Source organism: Nipponia nippon, unplaced genomic scaffold (genome assembly GCF_047370975.1).
Source record: "Nipponia nippon isolate SJK-2023a ecotype South Korea unplaced genomic scaffold, ASM4737097v1 scaffold_27, whole genome shotgun sequence".
NCBI classification, from domain to species: domain Eukaryota; kingdom Metazoa; phylum Chordata; class Aves; order Pelecaniformes; family Threskiornithidae; genus Nipponia; species Nipponia nippon.
This window is the reverse complement of record NW_028262344.1, coordinates 3,298,429-3,319,956: the sequence shown is the minus strand read 5'-3', so window position 1 is coordinate 3,319,956 and position 21,528 is coordinate 3,298,429. Positions and strand designations below refer to the sequence as shown.

The window sequence follows — 21,528 nt, the reverse complement described above, 5'->3', positions numbered from 1 at the left end:
GACTGACCTCTCAGTTTTGAGGCAGTTTTCAGTTCTGATCTGCAAAATGCAGTCCTGGTTTGTGATCCACCCAGAAGGAAATTAAAGAGCATTTCCCCTGGTGAGGAAAGAAGCACCGGCGTTGTGCAGAGGGAGCTGAGCCAGGGCCTGGCTCAGAGGGCCAGGCTTTGCTAGCAGAAAACCTGTGAATTTGCTTTTCAGTTCCTTAATCTTGTAGCAAAGCAAAACAGACACATGGAAGAGCAGCGTGTCTGGTAGCAGCGTGCTTGGGGCTGGGGGGAACATGTATCCGAGTAACGCCGAGAGAAGAAAACTGATAATCAGAGCTGAGGGAATCACCCGGCCTGCCCCTATGGAGATATATCGGGAAATCAACTGATATGTAAGTCGTTTGGGAGATTAGCTTGAAATTGTGGTGTTATCAGCCTTGTAATTCATCCTCCAGTAACAAAAGAGTTCCTTGGAGAAAACAGATGGTGTTTGCTTCCCGTCACCCTCTCTCGCGGCCTGACAGCTTTCACTTTGTAGCTGCTAGAAAAGCAATTTCTGCGATCCTCCTCCCATCACCGCTGCCGTCACCAGGGCAGCACCGAACCCTCTGCGGGGCCCTGCCCTTAGCATGCCTATGGCAGCAATGGCAGCGGCCGGCCGAATCGCAGGGGCTGGTGGTTGCATACGGGTTTTTGGGGGTTGGTTTTTGCATGCTGAGGCCCTGCTGCAGATCCCCCCAGGGTGCACCCGGGGCTGGCTGCGCCCCTGCTGCTTTGGCGGGATGCTGCACAGGTCGCATGGGTTTGCACGGATGTCGCATGGGTTTGCACAAGTGTCACATGGGTTTGAGACCCACGCAGCCACTGGAGCCACGGCTCAGGCTATTCCCAGGACCGTTGCGGCTGTTTCTGGGGTTACAGCAGGTTACTGAACTTCTGCCAGCGGTTGTTTTCCCCAGCAAATTGCACTCAGCAGCGCACGTCAGCTCTCACTCCGAAGAGCAATATCAGGGCTGTAAAGCCTATCTCCAAGCCAGAGGCGAGGCTGGCAGTTTCAGGCGCCGGGCCGGCCAGCGTCGCCCGCCCCAGCTGAGGTCCGTGCCAGGGGCCGGGGAGACTCCCGCCATCCCTGGAATCACCGGGAGCGCAGCGGGGCACGGAGCTGCTCCGTACGGCCACGGAGCGGGAACCCCCCCGAGGCTTCCCGAGTAGCAGCCCACTGCCAGGCTCTGCTCTCAGGCTTGTTTAGCTCTTCCAGTGACGACTTCTAGATGTTTCCTAACAATCACGTTGCCTAATTGTTATAATCTAAGTGACTGATGCCTTGTTTACAAGGGAGCCTTGTCTTTGTTCTCGAGATCTGCCCTTGAATCCTTGTCAAGTGTCAGCGCTGGTTTATGGGTGTTTCGGTCTGTCTGCATCGGGTTATTTATGCAGGCAGTTCAAACAAAAAAGAACTGGTTTAGAACTGCAAGTTTATTTCAGCTCTGTGTAGGAGGGGAGAAAAAGGGAGAGAGATGCTGCTGTGTGGATGTAAAGGAAAAAGTGCTTTGCAGCCCCTCTGACAGAGACCCGGCTGATCAGCAAACTGCTAATTGAGTGTACGAGCCGTGACCGCTCCGGCTTCGGCTCTGATCCGTCAGAGGTTTGGTGGCAAACTAGAAACCAGCCCGGTTTGCAGTTTGTGCTCTGAAGTGCCTGGGAGAAGTAGATCGGATTTGTCTTTCTGCCTGCCCATCGCGAGGGTCTGTCTGAGCGAAGCGGGAGCCGGCACTGATACCAGCCGCCCCTCCGGCTTGGGGAAGAGGTCTGGGGAGAGAAAGGCCTCCGAGCTGCCTATGAGGTCTTATAAGCCTAGCTACAAATCTTCATATAGGTTATGCTCTGTATTCAATAGGTGAAATTGTTGTACGTACACTGCAGAGTCCTTGCTGCAGGTCACGGAGCTGCAAAGCCCGGTCCACGTCTCGCAGACAAGCGTGGCGACTCGTGTCTTACCAGGGCTGCTCCCGCAGCAGCGCTGGGCTCGGTCGGAGGCTGTTAACTTCTCTGCGTTCAGAGTCGCTGCTTCGTGGCCTCGATGTGGGCCGGATCAGCACGCTGAGCAGGCTGGGCAGCATGCAAAGTGTTGGAGAGGCGGATAGGAGAGCCCCGATGCTGCTTCCAGCCATGTCCCTCTTCCCTCTTTTCTCTCTTACATAAGAAACCCTGAAAGACGAATGGGTCAGAACAGGCATTTTCAGTCTTGCTGGCGTCCTGCCCAGCCTGGCATCGGAGCCGTGTGTGACACGACCTTCCACGGCCCCCGCCACAGCGGCCGACGGCTGCAGCGTGTAATTAATGTGCCAAAACGCCAGCGTGGAGCGGCGTGCTTTTTCCATAACACATGAAAAGGTCATTTAGATGGAGAACGCTGGGTAAAATAGCTCTCGTGTGGGTTGTCTGCTGCTGATCTGAATGAACTTGAGTGCCTGGATTGCTCCGAGCTGCTCACTTTTGCTCCGCGAAAGCATCAAGGAGGAAAAACTGAGCAATGCCTTGTGGTTTTGGGAGCAGCGTGGGTGAAGGCTGGAAGGACAGTGCGGGTTCTGCCCCTGCAGCGGGCAGGGAAAAGGGGAAGGGGAGATTCAAGGTTTCAAGGTCTGGGTATTATCATGTGTGGGGGTGGTCGCTGCTGCCCCTTAAATCGCAAGTTGCTGTTTGAACGGTGCGTGCTGACCCGGCGAGCGGCTGCGCTTTAGATGGGTTCGTGCAGGAGGAGCCGGGGCCGGTGGGGATGCGTCAGAGCTCTGCGCATGCCGCTCTGACGTGAGGCACAAATGAAAATAAAATACGTTATCAGTAAACAGCATGATGTCAAGTTAACGATGCCAGTGAGCTCGTCTCCAGAACCCTCTCCGTGCAGAAAGCTGAGTCAGTTCCGGCCCCGATGAGGTTCATGGAAGGAGTGTTTCCCAAATGCTGTTTAGGGAAACCTTACGGAGAAGGTAAACAAAATCCAGCAGCTATCTGACCCCCAAACCCTGCCCCTCCACAGGCCTCTCTCGGCATGGCAGCAGCTGGGGAAGAGAGGATCCCGGTGCAGCAAAGGGGATGGCGCTTGCCCCCCTCACAGCCAGGGCTGCACCCACAAACCGTGGGGCAGCCGCGTGTGGAGGACGGGATGGGGTGGGTGGGAGCTGCCCCGCGGAAGGGTGCTCGGGGGGGAGACCCATGCCCTGCCCTCATGTGCCCCACCGCCCCTCACCCCTGTGCCCCCATCCACCCCCCGGAGCTCCAGGGTCTCGTCCCCACGAGCAAATGCGCCCCGGCACCGCCGCTGCCACGCAGCAGCAACGGCCTCGAGAGATTCTCAGGCGCTGTGCTTGGCCGGCAGGTGGGTAAACACCAAGTCTCTTGTTCAGCAAATGAACTGGGGGGAAACAAAAGGATTAACAGCCTTGCTAATGGCTCCCGGCCTCGCAGGGATCGTGTCCTGACTCGCCCTGTCTGCTCGTGGGGCATCCCACTGCGAGCGAGCTGTGCCCTGCATCTCCGCAGTGAAATAGTTTCCTCGGGGACTTCTTCCCCCCTCCCGGGGCCATGGGGCTCCTCTCTGTTGAGGAAATGTCTGTGATCAGTAGAAATTAAACCAGGAAAATATTTTCCATTTGTGTCAGGATAAAAATGGCTCAAGCTAGGCGTGATTGATTGCTGAAAAAAATGGGAGCAACCCCGGTGCCGTTTCGGAAGGCTTCCTACTGTTCTTGCGTACAGTAAACACAGAATATATTTAGCAGTGGAGCCCAGCATGAGACAGCCTCTTACTGCAATAATAGCAGTGCCTTGTCTTTTTTTCCTTTTTTTTTTTCCTTTTTTCTAAGAAATCGGTTTGGCGGAGCTCTTGGGAAGCTGGGCCCGCGTTGCCTCACGGGCTCACCGTGCCTGCCTGGAACGCCAGCGCCTTTGTTTGCCCTTGTTTACCCGGGCTAGCAACGGCGGGCTGCGGTGACTAACTCCGCAAACAGGCGTTGGGGCCGCCGCGGCGCTTCCTCTGCGCGGCACCGCCACATGCCACCACGCAGCTGGTGATTCAGCCCTGGCTCCTGGCATGAACGGCCACTCCGGGCATTAGAGAAGTCATTCCCAGCCATCCGCCCACTTTCCCCTCGTTAGACCGAGCGTGCGGCCCGTGGCCGGGGCTCCGGTCAGGCCCCTGGGGACGGCACCTTTGCACCGATGCCCAGTGGGTCCACGTGGCAACTGTGGCACGGCTTGCCACGCAAGGAAAGGCTTGCAGAAATGGGGTCTGCCCTGCCGGTGTCACCTCCTCGAATCCTAAAATGCAAACCCAGTGGGGCTGGAGTGAGAGGCGAGCTAAAGGAAGGGGATGTTAGTTTATGGCAAATCTTCATGTCTTCTTGCAAATCTTCGTGTCGGGCACTCCAGCCAGCACCAGCTGTCCCAGATACACTCTCTTGATATTATACATGCAAATAACGGCCATGATTTATTTATTGGAAAAACCCATATTTCATGATACTGCACTTTCTTCATGGTATTTATTATTCAAATTACTCTAATGCATTGTCATAAACCAGGAACCTGCTGTGCTCGTCTCCGAGTAAATACAGAAGACGACAGCCCCGGCCTTAGAGAGCTGGCGCTCAAAGCCTGTGGATTTTATTGCCTCCCCTCTCGGCTGTGAGCAGCCCCGGAGCTGCCCCGGCAGCGTGCGGGGAGAGCCAAGCTGGCGGGGGGCACCTGCAGCCGGAGCAGAGGGAGCCCCGGCCGCCCCCTCCTCCAGGGAGCCCCTTGCTGCCCCGGGGCGCGCGGGGACCGCATCTCCTCCCCTGCTTCGCTGTGGGCTAAAGGATCTTGGAAGGGGGAATTAAAGCCATCGCTGCTGTCCCTGAACACACAAGATGTTTCTAGGCCACACTCGTGATGTATTTTTAATGCTCCCCCAGTCTGTGGAGGGGGGGAGGCTGCACGGCATACCCCTCTCATCCGCTGCCCGTGTCCTAAAGACGAGGCTGCAAACCCACTCCTATATCCTGCCATGCACTGCATTTCTGCTGTACGTTTTATGAACAGGAAAGTGATTTTTGCCGTGTCCCAGAAACCCATAAAACCTTGGCTGCCAACTGAGATGCTCAAGTTGCTAGCGGAGAGCCGGGCGCAGGGCTGCGGGCAGGGGGGGCTGCGGCAGCAGCCTGCGGTTGCGGCGACGTCTGTAATCCTAAAGGGAGGTCGAAGACCTTTGTCAAGGCCTGTCTTTGGCTTGTTTCCAAACTGTGTTTGTTCCATGCAAAGCTATTTTTATTCTAATGCTAATGTTTCGGTCTCTGGTTCCTTTTATTTCCAAACAGCATTAACAGTGCATTGGTTTGTAAATGCCGGCCGTACACTGGGGACTTCAGGGCTTGAAATAACGCCCTTTCCCAAAGGTCCCTCTGGGTATCCTTCCATCTGGTGACTCGCTTTACACCAATGCCGTTTCCCAGCACCGACCATCCATGGGAAAACAGGACCAGAGTTTGTCCGTGCGGTCCTTTTAGCTTCCCAGCAGGCAGAAACGTAAGGTGCCGGGAACTGCAGCCCACCGAGCGTGTGGTTGCGTGTGACAGCCCCGGGCACGCGTCCCTTGTCACCTCGCCCCAATGCCGCTGCAGCGCTGACACTGCGTCTGCAGGGATCACACGCTGCAGCGAGGAGCCAGCAAAAGAGAGGGCAGCGTTAGGCTTCAGCAAAGGGAGGCAGCTACAGGAGGTGATGGAGACCGTGAATGCAGCCCGCACGGACGGAGCGGAGCAGAGCGGGAGAGGGATCCCCATGCCGTTAGCAGATGCTTGCCCGCCTGGTAAAGCTGGGAAGCTAAAACACACAGCAGAACCCCAGAGATTTACTGGAGGTCACACAGAGAGCATAAACAAACCTGTTCCTTCCCTGACAGAGGCTTGTTGACAGGCCGCTGTTGGGCTTGGGGTGGCAGGTCCCAGGGACACTTGGGCAAAGCGCATACAACATCGAGTGACAGAACGAGTAGAACAGGATGATGCAAACTGCAGAATAAAACCAGTGTTGGCAAGAGGTCTAGGGCTGCCTGGCGGCACTGCATCTGGCGTGTCCCCTCGCTGCGGTGCCGGTGGCCCCGGGCTGGGACAACCCCGTGTTCATCATCTCTGCAGCAATGGCTGTTCAATCTGTTCCTAACGCCCCTTCCATTTTAGGCGTAATTTAGCAGCTCCTCTCTCCTCCTCTTTCAGTGCCATAATTAGCGCTTTTTGGCTTGAGTCATGTCCTTTAATCATATCTGGACTGCAGTCACTCCTGCCAAGGTGAGTAATTCCCCGGGCAGAGATAAAGCCCTCGGCGTTGCTTGTGCTCTTGCCAGGTCGAGCGTTCAGAGGGATGCGGTGCTCAGGGCATGCATGCGATGCAATGTCAGGTCTTGGGCAAGTGGCAGCACCAGAAAGAAGGTGAAGGCAATTATTTTCTGTGCCCTCCCATCCCTCCCAAGGGGGAAATGCAAAGCAAACGTGGTTGTTATTAATAAATTGCTTTGAGACCTGTGGCCAAGCTGTGCAGGAGAGGAGAGCGCAACGAGGAGACCTGTCTGTAGCGGTGGTGTCACGGCGGGTACGCGTCCATCACAGGCGTGCTGTCGGGGCTGCGTGCGCCGCTCGCCCTGCCTGGCGTGCCGTAACGTCCATGCCCGGAGCAACGTGCCGAGCCGGGACAGTCCACAGCCGCTTCCACAGAGACCGGCTGGTGGGCTGTGGGTGGCTGAGCTCGGGCATGGAGGGCAGCGTGAGTGGCCGCCCCAGCCGATGTCCCTCCAGGAGAGCCCCAGGACGGTCCCTGACCATGATGCAGGGACAGCCAGGGCTGGAGGCGTGACAGCTTTGGGGGGTCGCTGCTTTTCCAGGGTACGGTGAGCAGCAGGGCGAAATTCGGGATGTGACCGTCCAGAGCCCGGCAGCCTGTGGGTGCTCCCGGGAATGCAGCAGGTCCGGTACTCGCCTCCAGCCGAGCAAGCTGAGTAGGAGTTGGGGAGAGTTGCTCTGAGATAAGCTTGCCAGCAGACAGAGAAAGACGGGGATAAAAATGAGCAATCCTGGCACAGAACGGGACCGGGTGGAGAGGGATGGCAGACACGCGTCGGGTTGGAGCAGGCGGTGGTGTCGATGGGTTCTAACAGCAGCCAGGGGATCCTGAGATGGGGCTGCAGACCTCCCGGGCACTTAAGGAAGGTTGATCCTGAAATGTTTTATAGCTTATGAGGAGCTCGTAAGGCTGCCAGGACCCAGATAATGGGGGATTTTAATTACTTGGATATTGATGGACATAATAAGTGTGCAGCAAACCACAAAGGGAAACCTGTGGCTAGAGGGGAGAGCGAGATTGATCTATGCACAGCATGTTAAATAACCTAAATCGTTCAGAGCCTCCTCTGGCCCCGGTTCCAGGAGCAGAGCCAAGTATGATAAGTAAGGTCGGGGCTGGGAAGTGTCTAGAATCCAAATGTTTGTATTCTTGTTCAATTTCAAATATTCACAGGGACAAAAGCGGTGGTAGGAGGTGCAGCAAAGCGCTTGGCTGTGTCTGCCTGGGGACTGTGAGATGCCTTGGGGAGAGGGGCCGGCCGCCGGGAAAGCGGCTGCGAGTGCCCGGAGGCATCTCAGGAACTTTTGCACAGATTTGCTACAGTAGACGCCTGGGTGAGACCCGGGCAAGGCGAGGAGGGAACCAGAGGCCAAAGCAATTGAGGAGAAGGACGGAAAGTCTGAGCAAGCAGCGTGGGTGGGATGGCGGCCGCCAGGCTGGGAGGGGAGCCCGGCAGGCAGGGCTGGCGGGCAGGGCTGGCGGGCAGGCCTGGCCACCATGCCGCGGGCAGGTCCCGGGGCCAACCGGGGCTCTCGTGAGGCTTGATGGCATCGAAGGTGTACCCAGGTCTCCTCCCGCCACCTCGGGTACGCACTGGGCTTCCTTCTCCATCCCGTCAGACATCACGGGGCAAATCTCTGCTTAATAAAAGGGGGTAACGAGGAGTCAAGAAGAAGGTGGGCACCCCCAGAACGGGGCTGGGAGTGCCGTGCCGGGGCTGCCGGGCGGCTCCCGAGCTGCAGAGTCGCAATGGAAATGTGTGCATCAGCGCTGCAGGGGCAGGGCCTCTGTTTGCAGCGATAAGATAGTTTTCTGTGTGGGTGGTGTTAAGTTGGGTCTGTAGCTGCTGTTGCAGTCGTGGCCGAGGGCTGCAACATCCCTCCTGGTTTTGCATCAGCTCCCTGGCAGACATCTGTCCTGGCTGGCCCGGCAGATGCTGCCGGCTTTGGGGAGGTGGTGCAAAATCCCGTTCTCGTTCGTGTGGAGCCCAGGCAGATAGTGCCATCCCAGCCTAACCGCAGAGAAGTGCCTCTGGGAGCTGAGGCCTGGGGTGCAGCAGCTCTTTTGCTGTTTTCCCCTTGCTGAAAAAACATTCAGTTTATTAAAGAGCTGCAGAAACGTCCATCCCATCGCAGGCAGCAGTGCCGGGTGTCTCAGGTCTCCTGCGGGCTCAGGTTGTCCCAGCTGGGGGCTGAATTTCCTTTGCTCTTCGTATCGCAGCCGGTGGCAGACGTGCAGTGCCGCCCCGCGAGGGCTGGGTGCTGGCTGGGGGCTTGAAACAGAGCACAGCGGACCAGAGCAGCAGAGACCGAACATTGCTGCTACACCTGTGGCTCTGTAAAGGTGATGGAGAGCTGGGGCTGGGCTCGTCCCACGCGCCCCGGGCTCCGCCAGCGCCTGCCGAAACAAACCCTTCAGGGCAGAGCGGGACCGCGGGTCCGCAGTCCATCGCAGTGCGGTTCCTGGTGGCAGCATGCAAAATGAATGCCAAGCACCGTGTAAGTCTCAAACGTATAGTGGCATTTTTTAGGCATAGGCGTAAATTATTTAAATGCAACGTGCTTCCAGTCGTAATGCACCCAAGACCTTAGATGTCTGCGTCTTGTGATCAATATTAGACAGCAGTGGTTTGGAAACAGAGAGAAATCAAAGCTCTCGTGCTGCAGCTGTCCCAGCCTGCCAAGAGAAAAGACAGGAAGGGTCTGTGCATCACTGTGCATCACTGTCTGGGTGCTGCGAGTGCGGCAGGATCCTCCCTGGATCCGACTTTAAAGGAGCTGAATCTGATTAATGCCTGTGCCGCCGCTGCACGCGTCTCTGACAAAGCATTTGGTAAAGTGAACTCAAAGGCGGTGAGCCCTTGCTGCCTCGTTTGCTGACCTGGGAACGCCATGGTCTGACTGTTTCTGTGCAGTTTTTAGGCACCTTCCTCATCCCCCAAAAGTCGTCTGCTGAAGCTGAGCGTGCCCACCAGTGCAGGGTACCCCCTTGGCTCTCTCTGGCGTCTCTCCTCCAGTTTCCCAGCTCCCCTTTTCTCTCCCAAGGTGGCACAAATCTCCCTCCTGAGTTAGAGCATCTCTGTGATTCTGCCGAGCAGGGTCAGCATGTGCGGGGCAGGGCCCTGGGGCTTCGCCAGGGTTTGCAGCAGCAACAAAACCCCCCCGGGGCCCCTCTGCCCCTTCCCGACGCTGGCGTCGCTGCTGCCCAGCGTGGGCTGGGCGCTTCCCAGCGCGCGGGGAGCCCCCGCGTCCCCCTGCAGCCCCGGCCTGCACCAGCTCCCTGCGAGTCCCAGTTGGATTTTTCATTTAGCCAGAGTGATTATTATTTCCCCCCCCCCCCCCTCTAAGTTTGCTGTTTTCCTGAAATGGTCTGAAATGTAATAGACGAGGACAATCATCAGAATGAAATATTTCCTACATAAAATAGGCAGCAGCTATTCAGAAATGAAGATCGAGTGGAATGAGGGCTGCCAGGCAAAGATTTAAAGGTGCTGACATGTTCCCATAGGTTGTTTACTGAAGATATCTTCTCCTAAGCCCCAGTTTTAAGACTGCCTTTCAAAAGAGGGCACAAAATAAAATTTAGCAAGGAGCTTTAATAGTTGAAGCTGCTGTGTGCTGAGCTTTTTGTTGCCCTTATGGGAATGAAGCCTCATTTCAAAGGACCTTGACTCTCTTCTGATAGTGCAGGAGAAGTGGCACTGCCAGAGCTCTTTTTGCACCAAGGCACTGACTGGGCGTGAAACCTGTCTCTGGTGGCTGTGCCAGCAAAACCTGGGCAGGCGAAACACCGAGGCATATGGCCTGATTTCCCTAAAGATGCCGATTCCAAGGAATTTGGGGGTACTCTCTCACTGTAAAAGGGCATCTTGGGCACCTGGCATTAGGAAAAAAGCTTTAGCACCGCTCTTGGCGCGAAGATCTGCCCAGCCATCCCAGCGCGGTGGGGCGAGGGGAGCCCAGTGCGGCAGCGATGCGCGGGGGAGCGGGGCGGCTGGCAGCTGGGCCGAGCTGCGGGGCTGTTTGCTGCTCTTGCTTCGTCTGCCGCCGTGTCTGTATCATAGGAGCCTGTATATTAGGTCCTGGGCTGAACCCGGCATCAGGCTGGGTGTTGGGCTGCTGCGGTACCCGGTGAGGACTATGGGTTTGTCTGAGGCGTTTTTCCCTTTCTGGCCCCTCGAGGAGACTCTGTGTACCCGCATCCCCTGCCACAGCACGATGTTGCTCATGGAGACTTAAGACAGTGAATCCTACGCGTGCTCGAACGTTGCAGCTTTGCCCCTGTGACATCCTGAGCTCTTAATAAATCAGGAGTTGCAACGAAGCTGGCAATGGAGAGTAAAACCTTATGCCCTAATGCGGCATCTCCCAGCGAACAGCCTTGACAGCCTGCGCTTTCCCCCCCTGCTTTGCTCGCTTCTCCCATCCGCTTTCCCCTCTCGGCTGGGTTTGAGTGACTTCAGCATCATCCCCGTGGCTGGAGAGCTGGTGTTTGTCAGCAGGCTTCCCCTGTGCGTAGCTGTGGTCCCGCTGCAGATGCACAGCTATGTAGGAGCTCTGCCAAACCCGGAGCAGGCATTTCAGCGGGCAAAACTGTCTTGTACAGAAACAAGTAATTGTGCAATGCCGGACAATCAAGAGTCTGACTTTTAGACCGGACTGCTTGTCGTTACCAGCCCAAGCGTCAAGATCAGGCTGAAAGGGTTGATGAGAATTGCTGACTTGAGACTGCCTTGGTGCTTTGGGACCCACAGGAGCCTGACAGCCCTGGGCACGTAAGAAATGTGCCGTGTCCGGGTGTTAAAATGACAGGGCTGGTTGGTGTGGGGGGAGAGGAGCCGTGTCTGGGTGCCAAGGGCTGTGGGTCGCAGCGGGAAGCCCCATCTTGCGACCCGCTGCACCCTGCAGCGCCCAGCACTCGCCGCAGCCCTCCCAAATCCCGAGGAGGGGGTTATTTTACCTGCTCCCCCCTTGCTCCTCTGCTGCCGGGAGCCCGGCTCAGGCAGAGCCAAGAGCAAGTTTCTGCCGCCACCTCGTGATGGAAAAGCGCTGGGATGTCGCGAAGGACACAGGACCAGGCAGCACGGCTGGATTAGGGAATGGCTGCTTTATTCGTCCCTGAAATCCCAGCCGTGTCCGGCCAAGCCGGCAGCCCCCGCAGCGGAGCGGCAGCCCCGACCCCCGGGGTGTCGCAGGGAGCGAGCCCAGTGGGACGCAGCAAGCAGGGCTTGGGCGGACACGGCTCTTCCCGGTGCCGTGGAAGGATGCGGTGCCCATCCCGGTGCCATGGAAGGATGCGGTGCCCATCCTGGTGCCATGGAAGGATGCGGTGCCCATCCCAGTGCCATGGAAGGATGCGGTGCCCATCCCGGTGCCATGGAAGGATGCGGTGCCCATCCCGGTGCCGTGGAAGGATGCTGCGCTCAGTGCTTGCCTTTCAGGGGTTATCAACAGCAGTGCTCTCCTCTCCCGACAACCCAGAGCGCATTCCCCATGTCCCAGAAGTGTGTGAGCGGGAAGGGGGCTGCTGAGAGGAGGTTTTCGGTGAAGGTCACTGTGGTCGGATTTTGGCTCGTGCGCTGCAGACGTGCACCCGAGCCGTTTGGCCTCCTGCCCCTGCTTTGAGCAGCGTCTCACAAACCCTCAGGGCAGGTCAGGCACATATCATCCCTTCCCTGGTGGTGTCCCTGACGCTCCTCAGGAAGCTGAAGATGTGGGACCCGCCGGTCCCTTTGGCCTCCAGCGCCGACGGAGGCTTCCCTGCGGAGTGGCCAGCCCCGTCGCCGGGCTCTGCCCGTCTGGCCTTGGCTTTGGCCGCCGCGACGGCGATGTACTTGGTGACGATGGTGATGTGGTAGGACCTGAAGTCTGCCAGCGCAGAGACGCACTGGTTGAAAGCCGCGCAGAGCCGCGCGTCTCCAGAGGAGAGCACGTGCTGCTTCAGGGAGGGGGCACGGTGGATGGCCTCCACGAAGGCTCTGTGCGGCGGGGGCATGTAGTCCCTCATCCTGTGCAGGAAGGCGGCTGCGAGGCACCGCAAAAGAACTAAGTTGTGGGTGAGTGGGTTAAAGCACCCCGGTGCGCTCAGAGAGCAGCCGGACTGGCGCACTGGTGCTGGCGCGGTCTGCAGGGACTCAGCAGCCTGCCCAGCCTCCTGGGCCCCTCTGCTCTGTCTCAGTGCCGCCAATTAATTGAGACAGAAAACCCATATTAGGTCAATGCTCCATTAGGGTCGGTCTTAACCCTAAAAGGCAGATTTTAGCCCTTGCTCTCAGCCTTTTGGTTTCGGGTTGTTTGGTTTTGGGTTTTTTTTTTGCTGTTAGAGTGGTTTTGCTAATTTCTGATAAATATACTCTGTTGTGGGCCAGACTAACGCAAAGCTATGTGAATGGATGTGCTAAATTACTGGCAGGATGCTGGCCTGCTCTGCTCCCTCATCTCTGTACCCATATATAACCTCAGTAAAAAGCAAAATCTGTCCATCTGGGAATTTATAGCAGCGAGGGAGCGCCTGCCAGAGCCTTGTTTATAGACTTCCTCCCAAATGAACTGGGCAGAGCCTCAGCCCAGCCGGGCTCTGCGAGGGTTTTGCGAGGGCAAGATGGGCGCGTGTCCCGTCGACTGGCAGAGCTGGGCACTGCCATGGGAATCGCTCTGGCTCTGTTCTTCCCCCGCCCCTTATTTTCTTAGGAAAAAGGAAAAGTGTGTGACTTACTGCTCTCCTCGCTGTGGCGAATCCCCAGGAGCTCATCAAAAGCGTGAAGGACGGTGCTCTGGGCCGCGCTCCCTCCCGAGTACGCCATGGGCTCGTCAGATACACCTTCGTATATCAGCCCCTCCGGCATGGCGGGGTTATCCTTCCAGCTGAGAGGGAAGACACGGCGGTCAGGCAGGGAGCGGCCGTGGGGCGGCTGATAACGGGGGGGGCTGCGAGAAGGGACCCTGGGCTTGCAAGATGGAGCGAAACCTTCCCGACCCGGCCCATGGATCTCCTCCTCCTCGCTCAGCCTTGTCAGCTGTCCTCAAACCCGAGATAAACTCGGAAATCAGACCCTGCGTCGAGGCGCACAACAAGGTCGTAGGTGTAGGGAGAAATCCTTAATTATCCTTTGCCTAGGAGCTAGGGATCGTGCTGTGGGATTGCTGCGCACTGGGGAGCACCCCATGGCGTGGTCCCAGGACAAGCTGCCCTGCACCTCCATCTCCTGCTCGGGTGCTGGCTCGGGCAGGTGCCACGTGGTGGTTTGCGGTGGTTTGCACTGGTTTGCACGTGCAGAGCTGCTTTGGCTGTGCAAGAGGCGAGGGGGCACCTGTCTGGGCAATAGTGGCACCTAACATGAATTCCTTGAAATCCTGGTGGCCGTTAGGAGAAGTCGGGTTGCCTCTGCAGCAGACAGAGTTGCCCAAACGCTCCTCCGAGCCCTTGAAGGTTGTACTTTGGATTTTAGCCTGTTCTTGTTACTCTTGAGATGATGTCTTTAAAGACAGTGCAGGACAGCCTGCCTTTATTTATTTCAGGAGAAAACAAGGCTGTAATGTGATTTCCTCCCTCTCATAAAGCTGCTCGTCCTCGGCAAGCCCAGGCACGGGGCAGCGTCGGTGCCTCCCCCCGTACACCATTAACTCAGCCCCTGTCAGCCAGCTTTATGTGCCTGTTGTGCAAAAATGGATAAATGCTCGCTCACAAATGGAAAGAGGAGTTATAATTTCAGAGAGATAATGTGCCTGGCACAAAAATATCTCTTGACCTTCTGAAGAATGCACCCTTTCATGAAGCTTTCGGTGCTGGCTGCTAAGGCTGTTTGACGGCTGGAGCAGATTTTGCAGAAAATGCAGAGAAAATAGATTCATTATCAAATACCATAATATTTTTAGCTCTCCCAGGGATGTATTTATAGTAACCTTTACTAGTGGGAAGTTCTTATAAGCAGAAGAGAATTTAAAAGGCATGTTTTTCTAGGCCGATGACCATCGAGACAAGGTCAGCTTGGATAAAAAAATGAGAGAAACCTAATCAGGATGCATGGAGCCTTTTGACTTCGGAATGCTGAGATATGCTGAAGAGAAACAAAAATAGAAACCCCCTGGCAAGCCCAGGAGCAGAGCAGTTGGGGGTGCTCCCAGCCCCGCAGGGAGGATGAGGGACGGCAAACCCGCAGCGCTGGGCTCTCGCGGCCCTGTTTCTGCCTTGCCCAACTGACTTCTTCCAGTATTTGGGGGGGATTTGAATTAATGGAATTGTAATGGAGCAAGAGGCTTGTTACAGATATTTCCTTAACACTCAGGGGGAAGAGACCCCACTTGGCTTTGTAGCTTTGCGTGTACGGTGTGTGAAGGTAAATTAGTCTCCTCCTGTCAAAACTGTTTGGGCCAAGAGCAGGGATGATTCATTTCCGCACAATTACGGCTGTTGCGGCGCGGAGCCCGTGCGGGATGGAGAGAAGCGGGCTGAGGGACGGGCGCCAGCCACAGCCCCTGCCCAGCAGCTCCGCGCAGGCAGATCAAGTGCCTGGGAACTCCCTCCCTCGAGGGCAGAGGACCGCGTCGCCCTGGGGGCCAACGCTGCCGGACGCAGCGCCGGTTCCCTCCCCGCCCCGGGGGACCCTGTGCCCTGTCTGGGCTGCCCCTTCCCAGCACATCCCCTGCTCCCCCTGGTCCCGGGAGCTGCCGATGAGGTGGCTTTGGAGGGAAAGGCACCGCACTTACCCAGAGAGAAAGATCCGGATCACAGCGTAAAATACTGCTGGATCCACATAGTCTAGGAGGAAATCAGATCACAGATGTTACTGCGGGCAAAAGGCAACTAGTTTGCTGTGGTCCCCCCTGCTGCCGATGCCGAGGCGACCCGAATCCGTGCTCTGAGAAGGCCCGGGCAGGAGGGGCCGGCACGTTGCATGGTGCCGGTGCCCGCTCCCTGTGGTGGGTTCCCCCCAGCCGGGCTCCTTGGGGCACCGCTGTGTGCGGCACAGCATCGGTGCTCAGAGCTGCTCAGCCCAAAGACACCCCACACGTTAACCCTGGGCCCGTTTGGGTGCTCAGACCCCATGTATCATCCTGGGAGCTCTGAGCTTCTCCTGGATTGTTCCCGCCCATCCTTCCGGAGAGGCTTTATGGGCCAAGTGCAAGCGCATTTACGCTAAGGCATCCGATGAGCTAAAGCAGGCGCAGCAATGCACACAGACACAAACTGCCCTCCAGCCGAAGGCTGCTGTTACCGTGCATCTGTTTCAAAGCCTTGCTCATCTCCCCGATGGCCTCTGCCAGCTCCTGCAGGGCTTTGTGCAGGGTCTCCTCATCGAGCTGCAAGATGGCACGAATGGCCTGAACGATTGCCTGTGAGAGGAGGGAGAGCACGAAGTGTTGAGGAGGCTGGGATGTCTGCGTACCGGCTCTGGATACCCGCTACCACCCACGCCAGCTCTGCCCCTTCCCCCAGCCTGTGAGCAAGCGTTGCAGGGGATGGGTACGCCTCGTGGGTGCGTGCCTGCGGGCGCTTTCCAGGTGAGCAAAGAGCTACGGGGCACGGCGGTACCCTACCTTAATCCCAGGCACAGCCGCCTTCTCAACCAGGAGGGTGACGAGGATGAAGCCTCGCAGGCTCTCTCCCCCAGGCAGCGAGATGATGGTGTCCAGGTTCCTGCAGAGGCGACCGGCGGAGCAGCCGAGTGCGCGGGGGTTAGGAGGGTGCTTGCTTAGGCTTTCCCCACACACACCAGGACCCGCTGAACCCTTGGAGCAAAACCATCCCAGCTGCAGAGCCTCTTAGCTGCACCCCAGAGCTGGCACAGAGCAGAAGGGGAGAGGGGTTGCTCTGGTTTTGAGGGATTCCCGACCCTCCCCATGCACTCGCGGGGCTAAACATCTGGCCCGTGACAGCCAGGCTCAGCGTGGACTAGAGCAGCCCATGGTTCAGCCGTGGTCACGACACTTTGATGTTCTTGCAGTGGGATTTGCGTGCCAAAGACGGAGCTGGTTTTGTTGTGCTCGTATATCAAGAGATAGGTTCAACTTAAGCAGAGCCCTGCAGTGTTGGAGCGCTAAGCCAATTCAAACAAAACTAATACTGTTAGAAAATAAATAAGCATCTTAAATACTTACTCAATTTCCAGAGGCCTGAAGGCATTTCAGTTATTGCCAACAAACGCACAAGAAAAGGAGAGAGAAAGAGAGACATTATAAATCATTCAGCAATGGACTGTGCTCTGTGGGAGACAAACGAGCTGGCTGGACCGCGGGAAGCACCGTCCCTGGGGGGATGCTCCCAGAGGCACCTGGTTCCCCCCCGGCAAGACCCTTCCCCACACCTTCTCCATGAGACAGGCCCCCAGTGATGCTTTTTCAATGTTTTTTGGCAGAACAGGAGTGGTTTGGGAACCATTTGTCCCCATTGTGCTGGATGGGACCTGCTCAGGCTCATCGCTCTCGCCCAGACCCTGGGAAGAGCTGCGCTCGGTCTGCCGGCATTTGCCCAGTTACCCGTTGGGGTTCTTCCTCTTCCAGTTGGCCAACACAAAGTCCGCGTGGCTGAGGATGGGGGGGAGGCCAAGGGCCTGTGAGACCTCCCAGAAGGGGACAGCAAGATTTCGGGGCAGGACCTGAAGGGCACAAAGCACAGGAGAAGACAGGGACACTGTCAGGCTGGTGAAAGGTGCCCATCTACGGGCACCCAACCAGGCAGGAGGGGTCACGGTCCTGCTGCAGCCTCAGGAAAGAGGCTTTGCTCCCATGGGATGAGTCCCAGATCCCAAGGAGCAGGTGAACCTCCTCCATGTTGCTTTTACCTTCACGGTGCCCTCCTCGCCCTCCTGCCAGAGGTAGCCCATCGTGATGAAGCTGAGCACCAGATGCGCCAAGTGCAGCTCCTCGCGCCCTCGGAGGTGCCGTGCGCTCAGCTGCGGCATCTGCCGGGGAGACCCTCGGGAGCAAGGGGCACCGCAGGCGATGCCAAGGCCCCCCGTGGTGGGGGGCTGCCCCGCCAGCCGGGCAGAGACCCTCCTAATTCCTCTCCCCGCCCTTGCCCTCTCCCCGCAAGCCTCCATTCCCTCCCACCCCGCAGGGTTTGCTACCGATTTGCTGTTGGCGGCTTGTGAACACGGACAGAAAACCCTGGGCTTTTACTCAAAAAGAGGTCCCTCTCCCTTGCGCCGGGATGCACAGGAGAGCAGCCGATCCCTGCGTGCCGGCGGGGTCCAGCCGGGCTGGGGGGCTCATGATGTGCCCGGGCTCCTTGGCGGGGAGCGTGGCTGGGACAAGCCATGGCTCTCATGACATCTAGAGGGTTTCCCCTGCCACCGCACGCCACGCTCCAGCCCTCGCTGCCTCGGCTGGCCGCTGCGACCTAGGATCTGCCGTAGGAGCTATTCCTGTGCCAGCATTAAGGCTTTGCTTTTGCATGGTATTAGTCTTGTCTGCGTGAATCCTTGCTGAGGACACGGCTTTGCTGTTGGTTTGCTTTTCCGTGCGTTCAGCAGACGCTGCTGTGTCAGATGAAGGTCTGAGAGCGCTCCAGAGGCAGGAGAGAGAACACAGGTACCTGGTGAACTTGTGAGCGGAGCCGATGGCTCGTGATCAGCTGAGGCAGGTCATGGGCAATCTCCATCCAGGGACCGTAGGGCGCTGGCAGCTCTGTCTTGGTAGAGAGAGGTGAGAGGGAGGGCTGTATATGCACGGAGACTGGCAGCACACGGTGTCGTGAGGCTGTGTCTCCTCTCTCCCCCCGGTTCCTGAGCAGCTCAGGACTGAGGCAGGAGGAGATGTGTCCAGAGGTTAAATCTGGGATCAGCAGAGCCGGCTGCAGAGCCCTGCAAGAAGCAGGGACAGGCGCAGGGGAGAGCGCAGCCCCCTCCCCTGAAGAGGAGGCTTCAGGGCTGTGCTGGGCCAGGGGGACGTGCTGCCACCGTCGTCCTTCGCAAAATAGCGAGGGGCTGTGGGAAACAGGACCCGGAGCATCCTGGCGTGGGCAGGCAGCAGCCGAGGGGGGACAGGTCGCAGCAAACATGGTGCTGCCAGCACCAAGCCTGGGAATAAGTCACAGGGGTTAGAGGCGGTGGGTTGGTTGAAAGAGTCGGGCTGGCTGCCCCGGCGCCTGGACGCCCAGCTTGGGGGGCAGAGGGGAGCGCGTCCCCTGCGCACCCACGGGAGGGGTGCAGCGGGGCGGCCAAAGTGGTCCTGCACCGCTGCAGCTCTAGGGACCAGCGTGACCCTCAGGGAGTCACTGCAAAGGTGGACGGAGGCTGTCTGTCCTGGCGTGGGGAGGGTGAGCCCGGGCTGGGGTACGGGGGGTGCTGGGACAGGAGCAGGACGGAGCAGAGAGATTGGAGATAAGCCCAGCCCTGGGTAAACTCTTTGGAGTCAAGGCCAGCTGAGAGGCAACACCCAAACTCTCCTGCTCTGGACCCCGCTCTGGCTGTAACGCAGAAGAGCCATACGGTCCGGGGAGAAAAGGGAATTTGGGGGAGCGATGGCAGCTGGGGGATGCATGGGGGGCCGGAGCGGGGCTGCCAGGCTCCCCTGCCTGCAGGGAGGGGAAGGGAGCAGACGCCGCCAGCCCGGGCTCCCAGCTTCCATCCAGCCTAATGGTTTGTGTCTGGTTCCCCCTCTTGTAACACCAGCTTGTGTAATTGTGAATTAATGGATGATAAACAAGTATCTGGCTGTCCCCGAGCGCTCCCGCTGTGAAGTGAGCCCAGTGATAAATGGCACCGCTTTCAGCAGGGGAGATCTGCAGTCTGACTGCTCGCCTCGTGCTCCCTGAAATCCTGTAAAGCCAAGGCCAACGTGTGAATTGCAAAGCTCCTTCGCCTCTCCCCGGTGCCACTTGCTGCAGCCAGTTTAATCGTTTTTAATGTGAGGGGTTTGTCCTGTGAAGCTGTCTAAGCCAAAACAGCATGTGCCTTCCTCATTGCTTTTTATAAACTTACAGAGTAGCGTTACATTGAAACCCAACCAGAAAGCCGCTCACCAACCCCTCTATTTTTCTGTTCTCTGTCTCTTGTAGCACGCAGACGCGGTGGCACAGCCGTCTCCTACCAGAGGGTGGGGAAGAAGGAAGCCGTACTCCTCGGAGAGCTGAAACCTCGTCAGGGGCAGCAGGGTCTCCTCCGTGCCGTCGCTGGCCTCCATCACCGCAAGGTCGAGATGTGCTCTGGCTCGGCGGAGACACGCCGGCTGCCCCGCTCCCGGTATGTGCTGAGCCAGCGCCGCGCGCCCCGGCCGCAGGAGTGTACCTTGTCCTGGGGGGGGCCGGGGCCCGGCCGCCCAATGGCCAGAGGGTCCGAGCAAACACGGTTAAAGGTTGCCGATAAAGTGTTGTCACGGAGCAAACATCGATCTCCATCCCCCTTCCCGACAGGGAAGGCTCAGGGAAGCTCCCTTGCTGTGGGTAGGGGCTGTGAGCTGTCTCCCCCCGGGACCTCCCCTCGGGGCTGCGGGGATGCGCCAGGCTCCCGTGGGAGGCTGCATCAGAGGGGCCCAGGGTGCTCGAGGCTGGCGGCAGTGCAGGGACGCTGTCTCTGGGTATCCCCATGATCCTGGCAACGTCAAACTCATGTCCTGTGCGCTGTGCTTGGTCTGCAGGACCCGTGCAAGAACGGGGGACCATCCGTGTCTCGCTGGAGGCTGCAGAGCCCTGCACACCACGAACCCCACACCGCAGCACGGACCTGCAGCCTCCGCAGGCGCCAGGTACGGCCCTGGCAGGGCAGATGTGTGTTGGTGGCTCTGGGAGCTGCCCGCAGCTCCTGCCAGGCTGTGTGTGACTCCCCCCCGCTGCCACAGGAGATTTACCCCCACAGGAGCGATATGCACTCCATCAGACACGAACCGTACCCTCAGCCCCCTGCTCGCATGAGAGGCTGCTGATGTATGCGCTAACAATATGCCCAGCACAGCCAAAATAAATTAATAGGAGCCACATCCAAAGCCGCTGCCACAGAAGCAAGCGCTGCGTGGCAGGGAGTGAAACTCCCTAATCTGCATTTCGCGTCACTGAAGGGCCTATCTGCATTTCCAGCAAGCTGCCTAATGACTGAACGTGAGCTGATGTTGTCATTAAGTTCCCAGTGCCAAACAAAGCGCAAGACCATAATGACGGTTTTAACTGGCCGTAGCGAACGGTGTGCTGGTAGCGCGCCCGCACCGGAGCACCAGCCGTGCAGGCTTCTGCCCTCATTGCCATGCACTGGAGCAGAACTCCCTTCCCGTTGGGTGGTTAATGCCGGCGAGGCTCATGCCGCTGTCTGGCCGGAGATGAATGAAAGGAGGCTGAAAGGGACGTCGCAGTGGAGGCTGCTGTTTCCCCGCGTTTCAGCACGGGAAAGCGCAGGGCTGCAGCGACGTGGTGCCGGTGCCATTTGCTCTCTGCGCCTGCTCCCCTCTGTTTATCCCTGGGGGTCAGCTGGGAGCAAGGGGCCCCGAGGTGGGGGCACGACTGTGCAGGCCTTTCTCATGGAAAGGCTGCAGGGGTATTGTTTGGTGGGGGTGCCGCAGCTGGGCAGGGCACCCCGAGCCCACCCAAGTGTGAGGGTGAGTGCCACGGTGTGCCTGTCCAGGGGATGTGGGCTGCAGCCAGAGGGGGCCGTCCGGCACGCGAGGGTTTCCCGGCACGGCGCCTGCTCTGGTGAGTCAGGCTTCCTCCGCCACCACCGCCCTAGCCCACCCTCCCGCCAGCCCCACGCCAGCGGGAAGGAGCCTGCGGCCACGGCAGGCACCGCACATCCGCCCCGTGCTCTTTCTGTGCGTCAGCCGCAATGGCGTGAGCCTCCCGGTGCCGCTGAGAGCCGCCCCAGCCTGGCGCCCGGCAGGGCAGGGTCCCGGCGGCTGAGGGTCACTGGGGCAGCCCAGCAGGTCCCCCCCCCATCCGAGCAGGGCTTGGCAGCGTGCTCTGAGTGGGGCCTGCCAAAACAGTGGTTTCCTGGGGGAAAAGCAGCACCGTGAGTGCCACCTGCGCAGAAAGCTGCCCGTGCCGAGGCCGGGGCTGGAGATGCCATGGGTGCACGGGAAGGGAAGGGCTGTGTTAGTCGGGGCACGGACAGCGAGACGGGCGTCTCTGTGGGACGCAGCCCCTCTTCCAGGGCTGCTGGCCGGTCCTCACCACCTGGGGATGGGGACGGCAACGGGGAGGCGTCTGCAAGGGCTGGCGCTGGCAGAGCACAGTGGTGCAGCGGCAGCAA

General features: G+C 58.4%; 1 protein-coding gene and 1 long non-coding RNA gene across 7 annotated transcripts; one reads left to right on the top strand and one right to left on the bottom strand.

Annotated features, from left to right (window-relative positions):
- The first annotated feature begins 265 nt into the window (after positions 1–265).
- LOC148055033 (uncharacterized) lies at positions 266–20,068 on the top strand. 2 transcript variants are annotated; one of them, XR_015705955.1, is made up of 3 exons: positions 266–382; positions 19,356–19,539; positions 19,934–20,068. It is a non-coding gene; the product is annotated as an uncharacterized LOC148055033 (long non-coding RNA). The 2 variants fall into 2 exon arrangements; XR_015705956.1 differs by lacking the exon at positions 266–382 and adding an exon at positions 2,871–2,977.
- LOC104016072 (indoleamine 2,3-dioxygenase 2) lies at positions 11,451–19,610 on the bottom strand. 5 transcript variants are annotated; one of them, XM_009468896.2, is made up of 10 exons: positions 19,388–19,610; positions 17,892–17,987; positions 17,140–17,259; positions 16,835–16,953; positions 16,457–16,471; positions 15,896–15,995; positions 15,574–15,691; positions 15,065–15,116; positions 13,074–13,222; positions 11,451–12,382 (listed from the first exon to the last, which is right to left on the bottom strand). In XM_009468896.2, exons 1-10 carry the CDS (start codon positions 19,478–19,480, stop codon positions 12,012–12,014), a joined length of 1,233 nt encoding a protein of 410 aa, XP_009467171.1. In that variant the 5' UTR covers positions 19,481–19,610; the 3' UTR covers positions 11,451–12,011. The 5 variants fall into 5 exon arrangements, with proteins under 5 accessions (XP_009467171.1, XP_087619132.1, XP_087619130.1 ...); XM_087763006.1 differs by having other exon boundaries at positions 11,451–12,226; XM_087763004.1 differs by having other exon boundaries at positions 17,892–17,983; positions 19,324–19,429.
- Positions 20,069–21,528: the final 1,460 nt, after the last annotated feature.

What these genes read in the sequence shown, in the direction of transcription:
- LOC104016072 (XM_009468896.2), bottom strand. Translation starts at nt 19,480, where the DNA reads ATGGAGGCCAGCGACGGCACGGAGGAGACCCTGCTGCCCCTGACGAGG. An exon ending in TCCTTCTTCCCCACCCTCTG is followed by an intron (nt 17,988 to 19,387) that starts GTAGGAGACGGC and finishes CTCTCTACCAAG; the next exon opens with ACAGAGCTGCCAGCGCCCTA. An exon ending in ATCCGGATCTTTCTCTCTGG is followed by an intron (nt 13,223 to 15,064) that starts GTAAGTGCGGTG and finishes CTTCCCTCTCAG; the next exon opens with CTGGAAGGATAACCCCGCCA.